The following is a 23,464-nucleotide window of genomic DNA, read 5'->3' as shown; positions in this document are numbered from 1 at the left end:
CCCCCTCTTCCTCCTTCTTCCCCCCAGTTTATATACTGAGCATGATGTCATATGGTATGCAATATCCCTTTGGTCAGTTTGGGTCACCTGTCCCAGCTGTATCTTCTCTCAACTTCCCATGCACCCTCAACTTCCTTGCCAGTGTGGCAGTACAGAAAGCAGAAAAGGCCTTGGCTCTGTGAAAGCACTGCTCAGCAAAAATATCTCTGTATTATCAACCCTGTTGTGTTCAGTACAAATCCAAAAACACATCCCCATATGAGCCACTGTGAAAAAAATTATCCAGCCAAAGCCAGTACAAGATGTATACTAAAAGGAGTCAGCAACTGTGCTAGAATTCAGGCTTTGAAAGATGAGTTCTGTCAAGTCTTGCTGCATCATCTTTAAAGACTAACATCCCCTTGGTACAAAGCATCACCATCCTCCCCTTGGTGAATGAAACAGCAGCATGTGCCCTTGTTTCAGCTGTAGTTCAGAATCTGGCATGACTTGCTTTGAAATGCCAAAGAAGGTAAAAGCTTGCACAAAGCCAAGCTGTGAATCAGAGCAGTTAAGACATGGATCGCTCCTCCCAGTCTGCTATGAAAACAGTCCTCTCTGACAGAGAAGTGGTGAATAACTGAGACTGATAAAGTTTTAAACCTTTCAAACAGTTTAGTGAGTGTTAGCTAGAGCCTTGAGAATTGGAATAAAATATTTAATGTTTTCCTGAATTATGAAATCCTCACGTGACCTCTTTCCACCCTGTTTTTCTCCATCCATAGTAGTGATGTTTTATCCTATACCTGATAAGAGATCTCAGAGATCGTTCAGGATTATCCAGCATAGTGATAACAGATCTGCTGCAGATTAATATAGCCTCAAAAATGTTATTGTTGCTATCAAGAAATACTAAAATTATATCCGCTCTAAAAAAAAAAATTAGATTCCTTCTCTGCAGAATAATTTACCTTGTTCTCCTAACCAGATTTCCCTACATTGCAAGGCAGTTCCATTCTTTTTGCATTCACTTGCAAACAATGATGTTCACAGAGCTTCAAATGTAGAAACTACAAACAGTATTCATTCACATACAGATTGGCAAAATCAGCCAATGAAAACACTCAAAGCAAGAGGCAAAGACAACCCTGCCAATGCCCAGGGACCTACTAAACTTATGTTCCAGGCCATGGATATTAGGATGTGCAGGTATTTTGTTCTGAGTGACCCTCCATATTACAGGAAGCTCTCAAGTCTAGGAGCTGCTTGCAGCCAACATCCTGTGGAGCCAAAGACCTGATCCCTTTGACCCCCAAAGCAGGGAAAGAGTTACATCTTCTCTCCACAAAGCCAATAAAAACCTCTCTTGATTATAATTTAGATAAGAGCCACTGGATTGAATAATAATGTCTGAAACTCCCCTGGCTGTTTCACCTTGAGACGTCCATCACTGGGTTAAACATGATGCTAATTGCATTTGGATTGATTAATTTCTCTCACTCCTGTCTATTCGAATAATGCTTAACAAAATAATCACAGCACCCAGAGCCAAATCTTCTCCGTCAAAGGAATGAAGCCATCAGAACCAGCAGAGATGAAAGAAATGAAGATGACCCGTAATTACTGCTACGGTGATATCATTACCATATTATAGAAAATGAGTGTACGTGGGGGGAGTGGGGGCTGCGATTATTATTTATTTTTTAATGGAACCTCACATCCCAAGAATACAGATCTGACACAGTGGAGTATACAGAAATACAGAACTACAAAATTATTGTGTATTAAATTGCAAAATACAGTGAACACTGGGACTCTAGATACATCAAGTGTCCTATACTGTGAGCTGCTGTTTATTAACTTCACTATTTTTTCATTGCAATAATACTCCATGTATGACTAGCATAGAGATTCAAGATGCCTCCCTTCCCAAAAAGATCCTCAAGTGCCTGTAGCAGAACTCACCCATAACCTTGATGCTAAAGTCATTCTCTTTTAATATCATTACAAGTCATCTTACTTTCAATCCTGGCATTCAGATTTTTAAACCTGAAGATCTAATTTGATGGTCAAATAAGTGCTATCATGCACGAAATTTTTATTCTTAAATGCTGATTCCTATCTGAAGGCAGTTATAAATTAAACCCCTAGCTACAGCAGATCACTTCCAACCATTCAGTATGCTGGTTCTCTAAAGATATCAAATGTATCAAGTCTGGAAGAATTTAAAGCAGAGTTTGGAAAAAAAAAAAACAACCATAAAACCCCCCAAACAACCAAACCCACAATCCTAGCACGAAAACTAAAGGCCTTCTGCTCCCTTTATTCTCCAAAATACACTCCCAAAGCCCCTCTCATTTGAGAAACAAATAGCTTGGCAATTGTATAAGATCTACAGACACCTGTGCACTGCAATTCTAATTGTGGTTTACACAGTTCACTTCTCTCAGTGCTCCTTATGTCTGCCCCCTAGTCTCAAACCAAAGACAAAAAAACTACACAAAACTAGCAGCTTAAAATATTTATTCTGGAATAAAGCCAGGGTCAAATACACAAGAAAATTTCACATGCCAAAAATGTCAAGACCTAAGACCAGGCACTGACTCATGAAGCTAATTAAACACTGAAAAATGATGTTCAAGTATTTTGTAAGGCTAAAATAAAAAAAAATGAGTTATACTTCTGATATCAAAAGCAATAAGAAAGGCGATTTTATATCAAAGTTGAGGATATTTTCAAATATACATGTGTGATGGTTTTAGTCTAGGCCTTCCTGGTGACCAGTTTGTAACCAAGGAAGTAGCCAGGTACAGCCAATTGTATTCCATACAATTTTTACGTAAACCAGAATATAAATAAGTCGGAGATTAGAGACCTCTCTCTCTTCTCTTCCAGCGAAATTTGGGAACAGTGGGTCCCTGCGTTGGTCTCGCTTATCTAAGGCTGAAGCCTGCAGAGTCCACCGTCCTACCACGTGGAGATTTGGAGAGTGCTGGCTGTGACTGCCGATCTTGCTGTTCTAAGGGACGTGGTGAGATCTGTTTTGTTAGTTATTAATATAGTTTAATCTAGTATACCTGTTCGGTGTCCCTTTTATTCCCTTTTGTCCCCTTTTTCCCTTTCCCTATCCCTGCGGGGGGTGGACCCCCTTTTTACGGTGTATATAACATCTTAACTGTATATAACTGTAATTTGCGTAAATATAGATATATTTTTATACAAGCAGCTTGACTGTGGATTCTTTAATTTTTATAGTTTCTTTCTCCTTTAACCTAAGGGAAGAAAGAAAGGGGGAAGGGGGCTGCTGTCCTAGCTTTCGGGCATTTGGCAGGGAGCCAGGTCCAAACCGTCACTACATGAAAGATACTTTAATAGCATAAGTTATCACTGGAACAGCTACAGCTTAGGAGAGTTCTGATCACCAAATCCCACAGATGTCAGAGGGAAACAGCAGGATAGAAATGGGGCATGTTTTTACAAGAAGCACTCTAAAGGGCCTTTTTCTACCTGCTTGTATCAAAAGGAAAATAATGTCTTCCTGGCTTACACCACCTGCAGCAGATCAAGAGTTCTTGATAATTTAGGTGTTCTCACAATAGTATCTAAAAGAAAAATCTTCTTTATCAAGCAACGTGGAGAAATGAGATAAAAACTGCTTGCTCAAGAACTCTCGAGCATAAAGCACAGGAAGAGGCTCAGCAGAGAGGTCTGTGTTACATACACATACCCAGGCAGGTATGAAAGGTTTCTGGAGGTAAATGGACCCTTCTCAGAAGGCACACGGGCAGAAAGGCTGCCCATGCTCTCACAACACAGTGCACCAGGATGCAGTGCCCCTGCCTATGCTGGGGAGCAGGTATTTAGTGGCTGGGAACAAAACAGGAGAACCATGAAAGTCACAATTTTTTTCAAGTTTTATCAGTGGCCAGGGCATGGAGGCCATGGCCAAATCTGAGTCCAGGAGCCAATAGAAACAAAGGGATTAAGAGTTATTAGGAGTGGAGAGAATTACATATTTACAGTACAGTTACTGAAAAATAATCGTGTAATGATTATGTAAGTCCCTATATTCCTTTTGGCTAATAACACTGGGATACAAGCTGTATGGTTATGCAAGCCAGCACACACAAATCCAATCAGAAGACATCAAGGCATGTTTATGGGGAGGTTTGCAGTTCTGGATCAAGAACAGTACAGCTGTCTTGACCTCCAAAATGCAGAAACAAGCCCCTGTTGGTAAGTTAGCTAATGGCCTGAGCTGTAAAAAATGACTGCATTTTTAAATTTAACATCTGTCAATAAACTTCATGTGAAGAGACACCTAGGTGAAAGAAGGTCATATTACGGTAGTCTGTATTTATTTGTCCAGAAGTATGTCTTTATTTTAAAAAGCAGACTAAATCTTTAAAATGTTTTCTAATCGCAAGATTCCTTATTGAAACATTTTTCCATTTAGATGACAGCAGCCCTTAACAAAACAATAAATTACCAGTATTAAAGGTCTCTATGAAAAGAAGATACACAGGTTTTAACTGAAAAATATTATTTGACTTATACATGATTTAAACCAAGATTCCCTTTGCCATTAGTATGATACAACACATTAAATTACATAGAGGAATTCTATGATTTCCAAAAATCCAAGTAAAAAGTTTGTATGGCCAAATACAAGGAAATTATTGAAATCTCAGTGTTCCAAGGTCAAATTCTCAACCTCAGTCAAAAACAAATTACAGAAAAGCAGCAATAAGCAGTTTGTGGGCTGCAGAAGAAAACCTTCACAACTGCCTTCATCATTTTATTCTTTCCTCCATATGAATCAAAGGTGCTTTAGTTAATGACTACCCTTATTCCTATCCTCATCTTTCCCAGTGTATTCACTGCTTGCTTTACTCCAGCATTTTAAGTTATACTGCTGATTAATTTCATGCACTCTGTCTAGCTCCTCTTTCTGAGCAATACTCTGAGCTGAGGAGTATTTGAGAGACCAGAAGAGGGTTAAGGGAATTCAGAATCATCTTTACCAACTCCAAATTGTTCACAAGACATCTGAGGAAATGCACTGATTTAGAAATGTTACAGTTTTTACAATATCCAAATGCTAGTAGAGTCAAGTTTGAATGAATAGAGAAAAATTGTTGTTACTTGGAGAAACTATGATTAATGACTAGTGTTAATCTGATCTACCTGATAACAAAATTGTAATACCACTCAGGTCTGTTTGGAATGGGTATTAGAATGTAAACAATGTACATTCTGCTAGTTATTACAATTTAGGTGTTAATGAGCTTAAAGGAGGCTAGGTAAGCCTCAGATGTAAAAGCAGATGTAAAAGCTGCACCCAAAAATACAACCTCCCAGACCCACTAGGAAATGTGGGAGTACTTTTCATGAACACCCTCACACTTCTAGTATCAATGTGTTTTGAAGAAAAGTTTAAGAATACAAGAAACATGGAGGTATTGGAGTCTGCAGTTATCTCCTGAGAGTAGAGGTCAGAATAGTCCAGTAAGCTTTGGTACTCTTGCTTCCAAAAATCTCTTCATGTTTATTCACAGTCCATGCACACCACCAGCCTGAGTCCACATCTACCATTATGAAAGCTGAATGCAGTGACACTGCTCTTTTAACGAGCAGAGGAGTGTTCTTCATCCATTACTAGAAACAAGGAACAGAAGCACTGCAGCAAAGCAGATGGCAAACCAAGACAGTTCAGAAAGTAAAGCAGAAGGTGGTGATGGCCATGAGGAGTCTTCATGGATTTGATGACTGGAGAGACTGCTCTGAGGGTTGAGGGGCATTGAAAAAAACTTCCAAAAACTTTGAAAGTCAGAACTCTGAAGACTCCATGATCCAGTGACAATGGGATTATCAGATGCACTTAGAGGTAGAAAGGCACATCAGAGTAGAAGTATAAGTAAGTGGAGGATATAAGAAAAAAGTGATTAGTGAAGAAAATTTAATCTACCAAACAAGAACATATCAAATGACAAGTTAAACAGTATAGTGTCATATGAGCAAAACTGTACAGAAACAACAGTCATTCAGATTTGATAGAACCTTGACAGGTCTCCAATTAACTTTCTGTTCAAAACAGACAGGTTGCTCAAGGCTTTATCTAGTCAAGCCATAAAAACATCCATGGATAGAGACTGCACAACCTCTCTTGGCAATCCAATTTGCCAGGCTCCACACTGAAAAAATTTTCTCTTGAATCAAGTCAGAAACTTTCTTGCTTTAATTTATGATTGTTGTCTCTTATCCTCCCACCATGCACCGTGCACAGCCTGACTTCATCTTCTCAAATAACCTCCTTGCAGGTCCTAGCAGGCAGCTATCAGGTCCCTGTGGGGTCACCTCTTCCTGTGCTGAAGGGGCCCCATTCCCTTGGAGTCTGTTCACTGGACAAGTGCCCCAGCTCCTGATCATCTTGATGGCCCTCCATTGAATGCACTCCAGTTTACCAATGTTGTCTCTCCTGCTGGGGCACAGAGGACATCACTGGATGTGGCACTGCAGATGCAGCCTAATGACCGCTGAGCAGAGGTGGACCATCACTGCCTTTGATCTACTGCCCATGTTCCAAGCAGTGGATGTATGTGCAATCCCACATTCCATTCCCATATATTACTTACTCACTGTATTCCTTTTCAACACTGTTTCCTAGCCTTTAACCTTCTGTCTACCCACTGCTTTGCTTATTGTTCCAGGAAACCCAAGCACCACAGTCAAGCATGAGGGCATTTTATGCCCTGAGACAGGGAAGGAACTGTTTGCTCCTTTAAGTTTTAGATGCATATGTTAGTAAATACAAATTTTAAGCCTTTTTAAATTAATATGCTCTCCATTTTCAAGTAAGCCAGGTACTAGACATGAAAATCTAGAGGCAACCTAGAGAACTATCTGCTGAAAACCAAACGAGAGCTTAGCCTGCTACCCAGAAACATCCATCACCCATCCCTTTTCTGTTGGGATTTGTGTTGAATGACGTCCTCTGCAGGTTAACAATTAGTTTTCAGCATAAGAGTCCTGTGTCATCATCATCTCCCCAGGAGACAGAAACAGGCTGAGTGATTTTTAGATTATATGCTCTGATAAGACACAGGCTCCTGACTCTGTGCTTGTGCCATGCAGGCCACCTGCTCTATGGAGCTGCCACTGGGGACACAGTCAAAAAGGTTTAAGAATGATGTTCTCTCTAGAGATGTAACTCAGAGCATGCTCAGAATTTACGTTCTATATCACTGACTAAAATCTTGTACATAAAATCCTATAAATAAATAGGATCTAAGACTAGTTGCTAAAAAAGACTGCAGAAATGTCAATTCCTGTTTAACAAGAATCTGTCCAGTCTGAAGTCATAAAAACTGTAAATGAGCACAGGAGTTGATAGAGCAGGACAGATCTGTAATCTACCCAGTCAGATACCCTGTTTGACTTCACCCAAGATCAGAAGCATCAGAGGAAAAGATAAAGCAAGGAACCACATTATTAAGATACATGGAATGATTATTTCTGAAAGATTCCTCCCCTTCTTAAGTGCTTGTTTTATATCCTGAAGCACCTGGTATTTCCTACTTTATTTTAGATTTTATTCTGCTCTAACTAGAAATGTTCTCATCATCCATTTAATTGCCTGATCTCCTTTCAATAGCTAAGTACTTGGTCTAAAAAAGAAAAATAATCCCAGTGTGGCAGAAAGTTCCACATCAAATTATTCATTATGTAAAAAGCATTGCTTTTTGCTACTTTTAATCTGACTAGCTTCCATTACTTGTTTTCTGAATTTCCCCCCTCATTCTTTTCAGGGCTGAGAGTCAATAGGAATTTGCAATTTATCTTCTCAGTTATAAAGATGTAAAATAACAACTGCGCTACTCTTCAAAATCAAAGAGGTCCTCCTTTTCCTCCCACATTCTTTCACATGAAGAAAACTCTTGATTCATAAGTAGCTCTCTAGAAGTCAATGGTGTATTTTACACTATCTCAAAATTATTCCTACCAAAAGACTGTCCCAAGTGACAGTATCTGAAGCTACAACACAGAGAATGAGACTTCCTTCCTTCCTGGGAAAAGATTATTAGACCTTATGCAGAAAAACAATTATTAAATTCAAGCAGAAGAGGTGGGAAAAGTATAATAATCTGCTGTGACTTGGAGATTCACTCAAGCCTGAAGACATATAAGCATAGAGAAACGTGCCTGGCTTCACCTTGCTGGGGACTGTGCTTCCACCTGCCTATTCTGGACCATCCCAGGAGCTCAGGAGGTTTGAAGGGCACATGCAAAACATGGTTAAATGCTGCCACATTCACCAACTGCACCCAAACTCCAATCACTTTGAGTAAAGTCTCCAGCGTGCTGAGATAGATTTGTCATGAAAATTCTGCCAAACAGCAAGTTTTTAATTCTGAAACACAAAAATCGTACAAAAACACTCAACATACAGAACAACAAATTAAAAACATGAAGAGAAGGAGAAATGGAGAAATGGTTTGATACAATACTGAATGTGTGCAGAAAAGATTCATTAAGATGAGACTAAAAGATTCTGGAAAAGGTAATGTTATAAGAACTTGAATAAGAGCTGTGTGGATAGATAGGAAAAGGATTTTTCCATAGGTCTTATATTGAAAAATGGATGAAGATTTAGATTATAACTTGGATGCCTGGACTTCCTGGAGAGTCAAACATTATACTTGGTCACAAGGGCTAAGTGAGCAACAGAACAGCAGCAGTGTTCACAGTCATCGAAAGAAGGATCCCAGGCAATTTGTTTGACACAGGAAGAGGTTAGTGTAAAAAGCTCCAGTTTCAATATATACTCAGGTCCTCAGATATAACGGAAACAAAGGGGCTGTTAGGAAACATTTTTAATCCCGTAGGTTCTAGAAAGGTAGCAGTGTTCATTAGCTCCCAGTGTGCTCTAAATGTGTATGTTGTTAAGTTACGTCACAATACAGAACAATATACAAAACAATATGAGGCAAACAAAGCCATTCTACACAGTTCAGATATGGGCATTCGCACTAACTCCACATGATAGTTGTGTTCCATGTACATAAATTTAATTTTTTTTTCCCAAATTATCTGGCTGCTCGGGAGTAATAAAACACTACCTTGCATGAGCACTATAATGCTTGCACAGAAATTATATTTACCAGCATTATCTACTGAAAAGAGAATAAAAATAAAAGAATATTGAAAAGACAGGAAACAAAGATAAAGTGTTACAGAACTGCTGTACTATAAATGAACATATTTTTCACTTCTCAGTTTCATTGCCATAACCAGTTACCATTTGAATCACTACACCACAGCTACATCCCAGTGTCCTCATGATTTAGTTAGAAGCAAGTGATACCCACTCTAAACATCACCAACATTTGCCATTTCTCCTTCTCCCAGTGACCCACATGCAAAGGGCCTATAAACACCTACTGTCACCAGCCTAAGAAATGCCCTTGACTAGGACAGATGTTGCCAAGGGCTTGAAGAACTTGTGCCCTCTCTAGGAACCCAGCAGCAGGTCTTTTGTTTTAACCAGTAGGCAGGGGGCACTCAAAATCCTCATCAGGAAGTGATCTGCAGCTATGCACCAAAAGGAAGAGTCTGGCTTGCAGGATTTCAGATTTCATTTAAGGCAGTGCTTAGCAAGAAGAGAGAGCAGAAGGTACATTTTCAATGCCATCTGCTGGATAAGACAGACAACTCTAATAAAGGCAAAAACCCGTTGTTTTCCATCATCGACTCCTATCAAGGTTGGCTTGAGGAACAACTTTCTGACTTTTGTAAATTATAATTTATAATTTATATTCTGGCCAATCAAATTGCAAAGCTTCATTAAATGTGTCCCAACTGTTTGCAGAAATCATTGACACTATGGATATCTGTAATTTTCATATAGGACACCATTCTCATCATTCTCATAAAGAACACATTCCTCTTGTGATAGTGTTACCAAAGAACATCTGAAGACTCTGATGGAATGACCCTCTTGCTCTATCATGCCATTTAGATAGCCTATTGGATCACCTAAATTCAGTAAAAAAACAAGAGATTGGCATGAAATGAGGTCTGGCATGAGATTGATATAACTCATATAAGAGATGCAGCAACAGATTGCACTCCTAGGTCCTCAAATACAAAAATCGTACTTGCTGACGTGAAAAAACAACAATTGTTAATAAACAGATATTCTACTCTTCAACACTCCATATGGCAGTCTGATGGATTAAACACCAGCAGAGTGTTGATCACTCTAAAAGCTCATATTGAGATGATCTGGAAAATCTGTCTATCTACAATTTACGAATTCTGGTTAATTTAATTAAAATGCTGCATCACTAAGTGCCTTAATATGTGGAAAGCCATAAGCTTGTGAGGTTCCTGGCACAGGCTTGCCTTCAGAAGAAGCTACAGAACAAATTAGCAAGAGTCTCCTTTTAAATTCGGGATACATAAAGGAAGACTCCTGAGCTAGAAACTCTAAGTGTATATGTAGGAAGAAGAGAGCAGAAAAAATCTCCAAAATAGGCCAAGGAACAAGTAATACAATAAGGATAAGGATGCCAGTAGTGTCAGGAAAAAAGGACAAAGGCTGTTGAGGTACTGGTGACCTCTTTGAAAGGGGCCAGCTAAATTTAAAGGAAATTGGATGTGCTATAAATAGGAGACATAGAAATGGAGGCAGAATGGTGGGGTTCAGAAGAGAAACTGCAAAGGAACAAAGGCCAGGAAGTCCCAAGAAAGAAGGAGCCCATGATCCACATGCTTGGCCAAAGGTAAACTCAATGGCGTCATCTACCTTTACCAAGGGAGGCTTGAGATCTGGCTTCTTCAACTGAGACAGGCTACAGCATATACACAATCAGCTACTGCAATTTAGCTAAGGGGTGGTACCTGTTCATTTTCAATTTGGTGTCAACACCATGAAAGAGAATCCTTGTGGCTAAGCCAGCTTAGAAAATTTTTTCCTTTCTAGATGCATGGCTGGATGAAAGAGTACAGACATCCTCAATCCAAAACCCCTCACTCGTCACAAAAGACAAGTGAGTAAACTGCTGGGATGTGGAAGCAGATGACAGTTTGGAAAACAGAGAGAAAACCTTTTCCATGTCTGCAGCAGCTGTGAGTTAATGGGAGCCAAAACATTCCCAGTACACACACTACCATCTCTGGAATGGACCTATGTATGTTAATACTTTCCTTACACTTAATAGTATCTACTTTTGTTCTTCCTAAACAAAAAATGACAATGCTGAGTTCATTTCTTAGCAGCTAAAGCTGAGGATGAAGCATCAAGAGTTTTTCAGGCACAACGACTAAAATTTGAGAGGAGTCTGAAAAAGAGGAAGTGGTGTTATTAGGGAGATGTCATGGAAGAATAGACAGAAATCCCCATGTTACTACTGTCTCAGTCCACTGTAGTTCAGCAAAGTACAAATCCTTTTTTCCTATTTCCATTCTCAAAACCATCTAGAGCAAAGAGAAAAATTCTAGATTGAAGTAACAGCAGTTATGCCAAGAAACATGTTAGTTTAGACTCATTTCTTGTTCCGAAACTTTAAACAATTTTGGACTCTGTGCTGTAGAATGATCATCTTACTTGGAAAAACAGGGGCAGTCTCTCTAGTATGGTAATTGATCCCCTACTTGTATAGGCAGATGAGGTTCTGCTTGCAAAAACGAAGAGGATCTGTTGACTTTCTGCAACAGAGCATAGGGAATGCAAAGATGTGAAGAAGGCCTGGTTGTGTTCTATGTCTAGCACAGTATCATAAAGAAACACTGTCACCTTAAAGACCACCTCAGCTGTGTTTCCACAATTCACTGCCTGACAAAAAAGAATACCGAACTTTTACAATGCACACCCCTATACTAATCTTCCCTATAAGAGTAGAATTCAGAAAAATTGATCTGAGAGTAAATAAAAAACAAAGCCATGTGCTTAGAAAATAAAACCCACTTTAAAAAAGCTCAATCTGATTTACATTTCACTCTCCCGTATCATATCCATGCTTCCTCTAGACTATTTCCAACTACTTTTAGAACATGCAACTGAACATGCTGGAGCCAAAGTTAATTATTTCCTTATGAAATACGACAGTACTGATCCTCTATACTATTAGAAGCATAAGAGCCAATCAAAGTGCCTGAGACAGAAAGCAAGGTAGGAAAATAATCTTCCTTCCCCTAAGTCTTCCCTGCTTCAGAGAAACCAAGCAGGTTGGTTTCAAGACAAGAGAAAGTGATATAACCAAACAAAAGCAGATCTGAAAGGTGAGCAAACCCCACAAGCCACACAGCCATTATTACTGTGTCGACAGCACACTTGTTAAAAATGTATATTTTAATTTTCTGTATTGCTAAAGGTCCCAATTTGCCCAGGGATCTAGCTAAGCTGCCATTTTCTACCACGACACAGTCTAATCTTTATTTAATGGATTTAGCATCTATCTTCACTAGAGTGGTCTCTAAGGGAAAGGGGAGGGGAGTATGAAGGGGCATGAAGAGATGATCAGAGCCCCCCTCTCCTTCATCCATCCGGCGCTCATGTTTGTGTTCAAAATTCAATTACCTCCTTATTGATACTTCACAGAGATATTTAAGCTGCAAACATGAAGCCCTGATTTCCCAGGGGGCCATGCCCCTCTCTATTTCACTGCTCTGCTTCCCCCAGGGTGAATTCCTGAGGCGTCCATATTAATAGGTAATCAGTCACAATTCATTTATTAAACAGCTAGCAAGGTTTATCAGCCTGCTCTGATTAGCCGGAAGAAGCCACTGAATTCCTAATTTATTTATGGAAATGTAAGTGTCTTTTTGAATTCCATTCATGAAAGACAGGGGTGCTGTGGGTCTGGCACACTGAATTCTAACAGGGAAGCAGCAGGCAACCTGGAGACCGAGGACTTTGCAACTTCAGCCTGGGAAATGCACTACTGTGATCCCAGTGTGATCAATAGATTTAGGGCCAGAACCTCAGACAAGGATTCACAAGCCAGCTCATCAGAGAGCAGGCACTGCTACCCATTGCAACTAGAGAATTATTATCGAAATGGCTCCACGGGCAGAATGACTGGGGAAAGTTCACTAAACTGACACTGATCTGTCAACGTGACGAAACTAGGTCAAAATAATAAAGAAAAAAATAGAAGGATTTTTAAAAGTTCCAATAAAACATTTAGAACAGTGCTGAAAACAACTTCAAGGTAACACCAATATATGCATTTACATGTAATGTTCAACTTTTTGAAAACTGCAGACTGGTACAGCCTTTACATTATTTCTGCTATAGTCATTTCAACGAAACTGGTTTTAAAATGGAACACCACTACTGTACTTTCAAACTATGACACGGAAGTTCAGTGATGCTGCGGGGTTACCAGAAAGTGAAAATGGCTAAAAACAATAAAAAAGTAATTTCTCTATTGTTTTAAACAGAGACATGGAATACTCAGGAAAAAGCAGAACTTGAAGTGAAAAGACTTCTACATGCACTTGATATATCTTAAGGCAATTAGAATACAGTTTCATATAATATAAAGCTTATATACACAGGCCTCCAAAGGTTCAAGGTTACCACTGGTGAAAAACTTTTTATTTCTGTTAGCTGTGTAGTGATCTCCAAAACTCATATTCACCTGAATTTTACCCACCATACCTACTTAATCAGGAAACAACTCGGAATGGAAGACTATAGAAATGTTTCTTTTTCTTCTCAATACAAAAATTGAGCTGAGTAACTTTCACAGTATCCCCCTCTGCAGTTAGCAATAGCTCTACAGGGAAGTAAACACAGGTAAACATAGGGATTGTATTTTCAAATCCTCCAAACAAGGTGGATAATCAATTGCAGTAGCTAAAAGAGCATTTTTGACTTATTTTTTCCTAAAATATTTGGATCTCAAAACTGACAGGATTTAACAATATGTTATATGAAATATAGACAGAGGTATGTTTAAACATATTAAGAGCATTTCTCTTAACACTAATTCTGAGACACTGTTATGAGACACTGTGTTCAGCTATTTCAGCATTCTGATCTGATTATTAACTGACTACTAAAGTATTCAAAACTAACAAATCAAAGCATAGAGGATGCAGATGCCACTCCACAATACTGTGTTTCACAAAAATTATTTCAGTTCAATCACAGGTACTTGAAAATACATTTCAAAAAACAATCCTATGTGGTTTAAAACTGGTTACACCTACACTCTTTGAATTTACAAGTGCACTAGTTACATAGGTTTTAATTTGCTTAAGATTTTGTTATGCAAAAATTGCATTCATGCATTAAAACTGACATAAAATCCCCACTTCAACTAAACTAGTACAACCCATAACCTAAATACAAAATATATGATTTCTCCTCAAATTACAGTGGTCAGACATGAAAAGATGTAGTACGTGCAATAAATACATCTGAAGTGCTAGCAGGAATAAGTGTTTGAATTCATCTATGACTAGAACTTGTATGTTGAAGGTGTCTGAAGTCAGGAAGGGCATGGGGAAATGAATCCTGGAAGAAGCATCTTTTCATTGCTCGAAAAAGTAATCAATACCTTAATTGTTATTAGTTTGTGTTTTACACAATTAAGAGTGATTCAGTGTGGTTTTCCTACTATGAAAGGTAGTTTCCAGAAGAAGGAAAAAGACACACAGTTTACATGAAAGGTTTCTCAACACCTTTCCTCCACTGTATAAGAAGGATTTCCACACTGGTACAACAGGCAGGCATCACAGGATTTTACAACAGACTCAAACATCTAATCAAGATACGGCTCTCAACAGCCAGTTTCTCCAGCCCTCATTGCTTAGGGAACTGCAAATGCTACTAGTGAAAATAAAACAACCCGTTCCTTTCCTGAGTCTAGCCATACTTCACCTTTTCCCCCTTCAGCAGTAAATTCACAATCGTGATTTCAAATGAGAGTTTTGCAGAATACACAAGACAAAACTCACCACGGAGCAGGTAAAGCAGGACACACATGGATGTTTTCACTGGAAAGCTCATTGAGCATCAAACTCCAGGGTATTTTCACTCCCTCAACACATAAGCTCCTTATCATACAGAAAACTGCAGCACTGTCCATAACTGACGTTCAACCCATGCTGCCCAAATGTTGGAGAATGCTGGAGAATATAAGCTGTAATCATGTTGCAGTTATTTCTAGTCCACACAGATGTTATTTCTAGTCTTGTAGTTTTCACAGATGTTACTTCTAGTTATTTCTAGTTTTCACTGCTTTCAAAACACAACACAGTGAAAGCAACGTAGCACTAACTTTCTGAAACCAAAGACAATTGCTCCAGGAGATGCAAAGTGTTGTAAGTCATGCTTCTTCCTTGACTTGGTTTAAGACATTAGCATTTGCACTGAAATTATTACACACTGCTGCTCCTGTTAGCATATACACACAATGGAAGGCTGGGTTACCTACTCAGCTACTACAATACCATGTATCTCAAAAAGAACCTACAAAATTATAAGAGAATAGAATTTAGTATTACAACAGAGAATATGACTTTACCATCTTTAACTGCTTGACTCATTTTAAAACTAACCATTTTAAAGTTCATTTTAATGCAATCAAATCTGATACAGACACCCGGTCAAACCCAGCATGCTTCTGCCCACCCACCAAGGCAGAACTGGGATTCATGTCCCTGTGTAACACCCAAAGAGGTTTAAAATAAAAACCAAAAGTGTTTCATAGGTACTCCTTTTTTTCTAAATGCCACTTGATAGAACTTGATGACAAACACCAATTACTGTGGTGAAAATTACTCTTCATACTTTCATTGTGTCCCATCTAGTCCTCAATCTTATACATTTACTTCCAATGATCATATATAATGCCCATATACTACTTTTAGGGCAACTACAGTAACAAACTACATGGTTACAATAAAACCTGGGACAACTACTTTCTGTTTGTCTTGCATAGTCAGTGTCAGTAACATCATACTTCTAGTGACTTATACATGGCATCTCACAAACTCCACATACAAAACTTCCTACACTACTTAAATGATGTAACTTAAGTGACAGACGTTTACACGCAGAGCACAACACAGATCAGAATAAAAATGAGAATCTCTAATTGACACTGGAGAAAATTAGATTCTAATTGCATATGCTGCATTTTGCTGATGACAATGAGGTTAGCATTTGCAGAAGAAGTGTTATGAGTTCCTTAACAACCAACAGGTTATTAAGATCTTTGTCATATAACTCATTAGAAATGTGACATTTCCAACAGCAGAGAGCCCTCTAGAGCTACCATGGGATAACAGTTCAGAAACCCTCCAAAAGAAGGGCACTAATGCAGCTTATTGCAACAGCTGGGCTCTTCACGGATTCCCCTTCAGCTACTGACAGAACAGCCATCAAACCCCAGAGTGAAAAAACAGAAGTCACATTTTAATTTGAAGAATATGGGAGGTAATATTTGTTGAATTGCCAGTGAACTTGGAGAGCTTCAAACTGTAATAATGGGGTTTGGGGATGTTGTGCAAGGACTTAAAGAGATACTTATTTATAATACAGATGTTTGTAAAACATCACCAAATACCTGAAAAGCCAAAGTTTACATGACAGCGCATAGTGACACCAAAATAAGTGGCACTTTGTGAAGTTTAAACAATATGTAGATATATGGCTCATAGCACAGAAAGCTCTCCCTATGGAAATGCCCTCTCATTGTAAAATAATTTCTACACAGAAAATATATTCTGCTGAACTTATTATAATTAGCTTTACAAGCTTTCACTAAAACAGTACTCAACACAAAAGTGAAATCTGCTTAATTGGTTATTAGATGCCTTTCAATTACCTCCACTCTTGTGCTTGCACTGTAGCAACCAATCATTAAAATTAAATTACAAACTGAAAATCTCTACTTACGCAGCATGGAGTTTCCTATTCCCACCTCCCCAATTACAGTAAAAGTTTAAGATAAATTACAAGAAAATAACTGAATTATATTCTTTAGCTTTATCGTCAAGACTTACAACTGTGAAAAGCAGTAAACACAACTTTATTACCACCTCATTGTGACCAAAAATTTCAGCAAGAATAACAGACCCATTTTCTCAGAACCAAAACCCGCTGAAAAATAATATTTTGGGACTGACTACTGAATTATAGCACACCAACTACAGGTTTGGTTTCACATTTTAAGAGCCAGAGTTAACCACTGAAAGTTATGAGCTTCACTTTCTGCACATTAATTCATCAGGCTTAATTATGATAGGAGTTCGTGGTGTGCTTCGGGAACAACAATCTCTTGGACACTTTAAAGAATTCACAAACAGCCTTCAAACATGCTTTCATGGGCAAGTATAAAGTAATGTTTTATTACCAAAATAAATTTCTAAGAGCCAACACTTCACTGGAGGGGGGAGGTGAAGAACAAACTTGCAATGAATATGATGAGAAGAGGTAGTATGTCTACTCTGCTGGCAACAGCATTAAGCACCCTTTTTTGATCTCCAGCTAGAACTCAAAAAGCCCAGCAAAACCTTCCTGCACAGAGAGAGAAAACTCAACATATCTCAGCACGCCAACAAATTCATGTTAGGACCCTGGAAATCAGGAGTACAGTTCCCCACTGGGGCTATTTTTACCTCAAGACCAGTGGTATATTCAACAATGCACTTCTAAAGGAGAAAATTTTCAGAACAAAAATCACCCAATTTTACATAAATTAGTTACTTCTCTGCCCTAAACCCCCAAAAGCTCATGGACTTAAACTCCAGTTATGTTGGGACACATAGATATGCTACGTTTTTACAAGATTTTTATTCTTAGACTCATTTTTCATTGCCTAATGAAATGCAATAGCTGTCATTGCTTCTATGCTATTAATAGCCGTGATCCTTTGATATTCTGAAATAAAGTTATTGCCTTATTTTAGAATCAAGTACAATCTTTGTGCATCAAAAATTAGTACCATAGAGGACAAAGCTTAAATATAGAAGACAAGGCTTAGATATAAAATAAAAGGTACATTCAGATTAAATTGATTGTACATGCCTGTGCAGACACCAAGACTGGGGGGAGCAAGAACACAGAGCCATCCTCATTAGAAACATGTCAGGACAGTAAACTACATGTGTAAACCAAGGGTCATAGCGGAGTCCTCAGCTCCTTTACCCTACCCCCATAAAATGTGTATTTCTACAGGAGATATATGGGAACTAGTTATGAAAGTCAAGCAATTAAAAAGCATTTCTGAGGTATTCATGGGACTGTACCAGCCACAAGTGCCTGACAGCTCTGCTCGTGTGCAAGTCCCTGGAGAGCCATCACACTTCAATTACTATCACTAACATTAGTCATTATCAGGCTGGCTCCAGCCCCAGGGGAAGGCAGCTTATGATGACAATATCCAGCCTCTCCTTGTAAAACAATTCATTAGGCAAAGCGGAACAGCTGGGGCAGCCACGTGGATCTCTGCAGAGTGGCCGCCCCACCGGGACCTCCAGCCCCCCTTTCCCTTTTGGACAGGGGCAGCCACCGCCCCCATGACAGCTGTAAAAGCCTCTGGGGACACTTCAGGTTTAATCAGTGCTTCTTATACTCAGGGGAAGCATTTGATTGCAAACTTAAACTAATGGCACTCAGAAGGTTACAACAATCATCAGATAAGAGGCTTTAGGGCATTTTTATCTTGTTCTAATGCTCACAAGTTAATGAGGCAATAAGAGACAGATACTATCAGACTTGGTCTAGCAACATTATACAGATAGGATGTTCAAAGTTGCACTACTGGAGATGCAAGAGGTAAGGTGGCAAGTTTGTTATTGATCTTAACAGAAGACTTCATGCTCAAAACAACTGAAACCACTCAATAAAGAGACAAAATACTTGGCAAATTTTCACATAGCTTTATATGCACTATCACTGGATCCAAACGAGAGAAAACTGAAAAGGAATGTAGCAATTGTGCCACCAAACAGGTAAATAATGCCTGGTATTAGTATGGATACATACTAATAATTTTTAACCTTTGTGTTGCCTGCAAATAGAAATCCTTTTATATCTATAATGTCTGTAAATAGCTGAGAACAGCCTTGCTTCTCTTAGTTATCCTGCCTGGGTTCGAGGTTGAAGAGTACTTGATACTGGGATCTGTTTCATCATCACATTCTCATTTTACTTCCACTGAGGACAGACACAATATTCTAATGATGCCTTCCTGTGACATATAATAGCAGCAAGCAGAAGGAAACAACAAACAGTATATAGGAAAGGATACTTAACAATAAAGGCTTTATATGTTGTTTTTTAAAATCTGTGAGTTTAGAAATGTCTTGCAAAAGAAAGTTAATGTGAACCACACCTTCTAGCTGCAGAAATAGGAAGGGGCACGTAAGAAGGCAAACAAACCAACCTAGCAGAGCAATGGTAGTGTCAGAAACTGAACCAAGTCTCCAAAGTCACACTCTAGTGAGGTTTTCACTGGGATCAGCTGCTGCTCTGCAAATAGGTCCAGGAACCCATACCAGGAAAGAAAATCCTCTTTTCCGTCTTGTGAGAATCCAAAATTTATGGGAAAACATTTCAGACAGGGATAGTATTTCCAGTATTTGTAAATACAGAGTAAATGTTCTATTAACACAGAAGAAGAAAAAAGTTTTAACTGGATAAAGGCATAGACCGCAAAAGATTTTTAAATAATAAATATAGACCAGTTGTAAAGGTTTGAGAGTCCCTGCTGGAGTGTTTCCTGAGATTTGTTTGGCATTTTTGTGTTTTTAAACGATAATGGAAAAATGCACATAACCTTATGCTTGATCAAACTTTTCCCCATCCTCAATTCCTCCACTGACAGTAGTCTACAAGTTATCCTGTCAGAACGAGAGTAGCAAAAAATAGGCTTCTGACAGTATAATGTAAGAATATTTTGTTTGTAGTCATGTTTCTTTCTGTGCCAAACATGTGGCAGGTAGAAATGCTTTAATGTGACAGACCATTCCTTCACTTTTGTGGCTAAAAGCTCTTCAGTCAAGCACCATTGACCCTCTACTTGTCTAGACAGATGAAGGTGATTTCATTGTTCATTTCAGCCAAGACACACAAGAACCTCTGTGTATGCTGAGGACCATTCTCCTCTGCTCAAAGAATTAAACTGAATGGACTGTATCTCCCTATGCAGTAAAAAAAAAAAAAAGGGCTCTGCAGCCCACATTGCTCAGACACACGATCAGCTCTGCGCATGGAAGTATTTGAAAGTCCATTCATCATCCTCTAAAAGCATAAAAGCCATCACTGCAAAACAAGAACTCTTAGGTTTGTTGTTCCTAATCTGGCTGCTCACACAGTGGCACACACATCATGGAGTTGCACCTGCTTTAAGCTCATAAGCTGAACCATTTGGTGCTGTGGGGAATGCAGGCTCTGAACGCACTTAGCTCTAGAAAGGATCTTAGAGCACAGAAAAATTGAAACACTGGATGGATGATCTGGGCTACAAGGGCTCAGGAGGTCTCCTGGTAAAAGCAGGGTCGATTATGAGGTCAGATCATGTTGCTTAAGGCTTCATTCAATCAGGTCTGGAAAACCTCCAAGAACAGAGAGTGCACAACCACATTGGTGGCTGCACGACGTGTTCCACGATTTGACTGACCAAAGCTACTATTCCAGATGTCTTCACAAAGCACAAATTAGTACTCTGAGTAGCATCCAAAAAATGCTACAAAAGTTAATGGTGACAGATGAGATGAATCATTACACAGTCTTCAAAGCACTTTCATCAGTTAGCCTTAAGATTAATCAGATTTCTTCCTCTTTTCCCCACTACCATTGAAAAGGTTCCCTTCTCCTAACCACAGGAAATATCTAGATCAACCTTCACTCCATTAACATAAATTCAACAAGTCTACTCCAGAAAGGATCAAACTACTGCAGCATTTCTTCCTACCATCGAACAAACTATAGCACCCAAAGGGGACTTTCAGAAGAGACATTTTTAGAAATGTATACCAGGGTATAACTAATGTTTTGTGTGAGGTTTTTATTGGTTTGTTCTGGGGTCTTTATTGTTGTTGTTTGTCATTGGTTTTGTTTGTTTGTTGGGGTTGCGGGTTTTTTTGGCGGGGGGTTGTTGTTTTTGTCTTGTTTTAATAAAGCAAGTAATACATCTGGTTGAAGTACCTTTCAGAGGTGATCTTTGTTTTACCAAAATCAGATCCACCAACTAGTTATGGGGGTGTAGATAAAACAAGAAGGAAGGTGAGAGAAAAGGAAAAAAGACATTTCAATATGTCACATAAAAAGCATCTCATAATAACTCAGCTTTTATTTAGAATATTGATGCTGCATTGAGCATCACTCACTAAGATCAACAGTAGTTATTTGGGCAGGTTTTGGGCCACTTTCCATGTAGTCCTTACATATAACTTTGGAAACTCAGTTACACTCTCTACTGGAAAAACTCCCCTTTGTACTTCCAACTTCAGGCTCTGGAATTAACCATGCAAGGGCAGATATTATCTTAGTATTTCTAACACTTCTACACCTAACCACATTTAAAAGCCATCTATGCAATCAGTTTACATTGTTTATGATAATCTCCCTTTGGGAAAAGGTGTCCATCAGATTTAGAAAAAATCTATCAGCTGCATTTGGGGGTTTCAATACATACTTTTCATAATGGAAATTTGGGTTTTTACAGTCACTTTAGATATTTAAAAGTAATTCTGTGACAAAATAATTATCTTCTTACTGTGACAAAAAATTAGTAAGACAAAACAATCCAACCTGAACTACAAAACCTAACAGAAGATTCCACATAGACAAGTATCTACAACAGGCATAAAACAGAAAATAAAAACAAAAAGAAACTGCAGCAGTTTGAAATTCTGACATATTTAAGAGAGGTTTGGAGATTTTTTTCCCCTTTCTCAAACTTCAACAGTATACACCTCCTTCTGCAGCAAGCACAGTCATCAATGCATGCAGGCTATGATGCTGTATTAGTACTCACCACTGATACCCAAAATAGCACTTCCCCCTCAGAGTAAGGGAAGGGTAAGAAGGCAAAGATGCAGAAAATTCCTGAAACTTACAGAAATATTTATTCTACTTTACCAGCAGACAGAGAACACCCTAAGAATCCATGCAGTATTTTTTCCACATGTGACAGTTACCTAGACACAGCATTTGTTTTATGGTAAGAATGAACAATTTATGCATATGGGTAGAATCGCATCCGATATCCGTATACTGTCTCTCCCTGATTTTATATTTAAGAACCACCTGAACCTGCTTGCCTTTTTTTTTTTTTCTTGCACACAAAGTGCAGCTCAACCACACCCATTTATTTAAAAAAAAAAAAACAATAGCACCCGAGGTCCAGACTCAATTTCCATCCTCACCATTGCAACCTAATCTCCTGGCAAGTTAATGCAAATCAAAGTGAACACTTCTCTGACACTGGTAGCAAAGCGTGTTCCTCTCCCAAGAGAGACCTGTAAAACAGGACAGTCACTGACAGCAGTACAATTACTGACACAGATACAGACTTTATGGACATGTTTATCTCTGCTGTAAATCCACACTCTCTCTCCACTCCGATTCATGAGTCATAAAGAAATTGCAGATAATGAAAAAGTTGGAGAAATTTACAGCGTGTCGGAAACCTCAGACAGCCAGAAGAAATTAAAGAGCTGACTGAGGATAAATCACACAGGTACAATTAAAACTTCCTATACCTTCTTCACTTCCAAACTGGGGCACAAGCCAATGGAGATGATGAAAAGTTGAGGTCATGACTCCTCTGACTGTAATAATTTCTTAACTACCTACATGTCAAAATTAGCCAATTCACAGATCACGTATGAATGGCAATTTCAAGCTGGCACTCTGCTGTCTTGCTCTTCCAGTTGGTGGTGCCCTGGAAAAATCCTGCCTGTAAATAAGCCACCCAGAGAACAGTATAAGGAAAGGTGATTTCCTTGTCCCTCTGCAGATGCAGAGTATCTCTTACCACAGCATTGTGCATTAAAATGAAGAAGCAAATCTAGAGCGTGGGAGGAGAGTATAAAAAGAATTGGGAGAAAGGCCAAGGTTTCACACGGAAATCATAGCACCTTGGACATTATGGTGACAGGGCCATATAAATATCTGAACAGACAATTTAAGCGTACTTTTCACCTCTCTGAAAAAAAAAACAAATAAGGACAAAGGATTACTATAAACTGAAAACAGTCTCCATATCTTTTTCTACTAAGAAAAACTAAACCAACCATTTCAGCTGATTGTAAGCTCCTGAAAAGCTCTGTGATCATCTCCTAACCTACAAAGGAACTATCTAAAATGTGACACATTTTCTGGGAGAAGTCAACTAACTCTGCTAAGCAAGTCCTTAAACTAACTGAATACTACAGAAACCCAGTATCTAAAGAGCATAATTTTGTTGTCCAGCAATAAAAGTCTTCCTTTGAGCTTTTAAGCACATGAGGTATACTA

The 23,464-nt window shown here is 38.7% G+C and overlaps 1 protein-coding gene across 3 annotated transcripts in view; it reads right to left on the bottom strand.

Annotated features, from left to right (window-relative positions):
- LIN52 (lin-52 DREAM MuvB core complex component) overlaps nucleotides 1–23,464 on the bottom strand; it is a 40,301-nt gene that overhangs the window by 7,688 nt on the left and 9,149 nt on the right. Inside the window, exon 6 of one of the 3 annotated variants that reach the window (XM_027880748.1) lies at nucleotides 6,356–6,457. The exons of 1 other annotated variant lie outside the window; for it this stretch is intronic. In XM_027880748.1, the coding sequence (XP_027736549.1) occupies nucleotides 6,456–6,457 (2 nt within the window). In that variant the 3' untranslated portion in view covers nucleotides 6,356–6,455. Of the gene's footprint in view, nucleotides 1–6,355; nucleotides 6,458–22,031; nucleotides 23,154–23,464 lie in introns of those variants that run through there. One more of the 3 variants, XM_027880749.1, reaches the window with a different exon arrangement.

Source organism: Empidonax traillii, unplaced genomic scaffold (genome assembly GCF_003031625.1).
Source record: "Empidonax traillii isolate 1590-97213 ecotype Southwest subspecies unplaced genomic scaffold, ASM303162v1 scaffold74:size2480735, whole genome shotgun sequence".
Classification (NCBI taxonomy): Eukaryota; Metazoa; Chordata; class Aves; order Passeriformes; family Tyrannidae; genus Empidonax; species Empidonax traillii.
The sequence above is the reverse complement of the archived record's forward strand: the minus strand, read 5'-3'. Positions and strand labels throughout refer to the sequence as shown.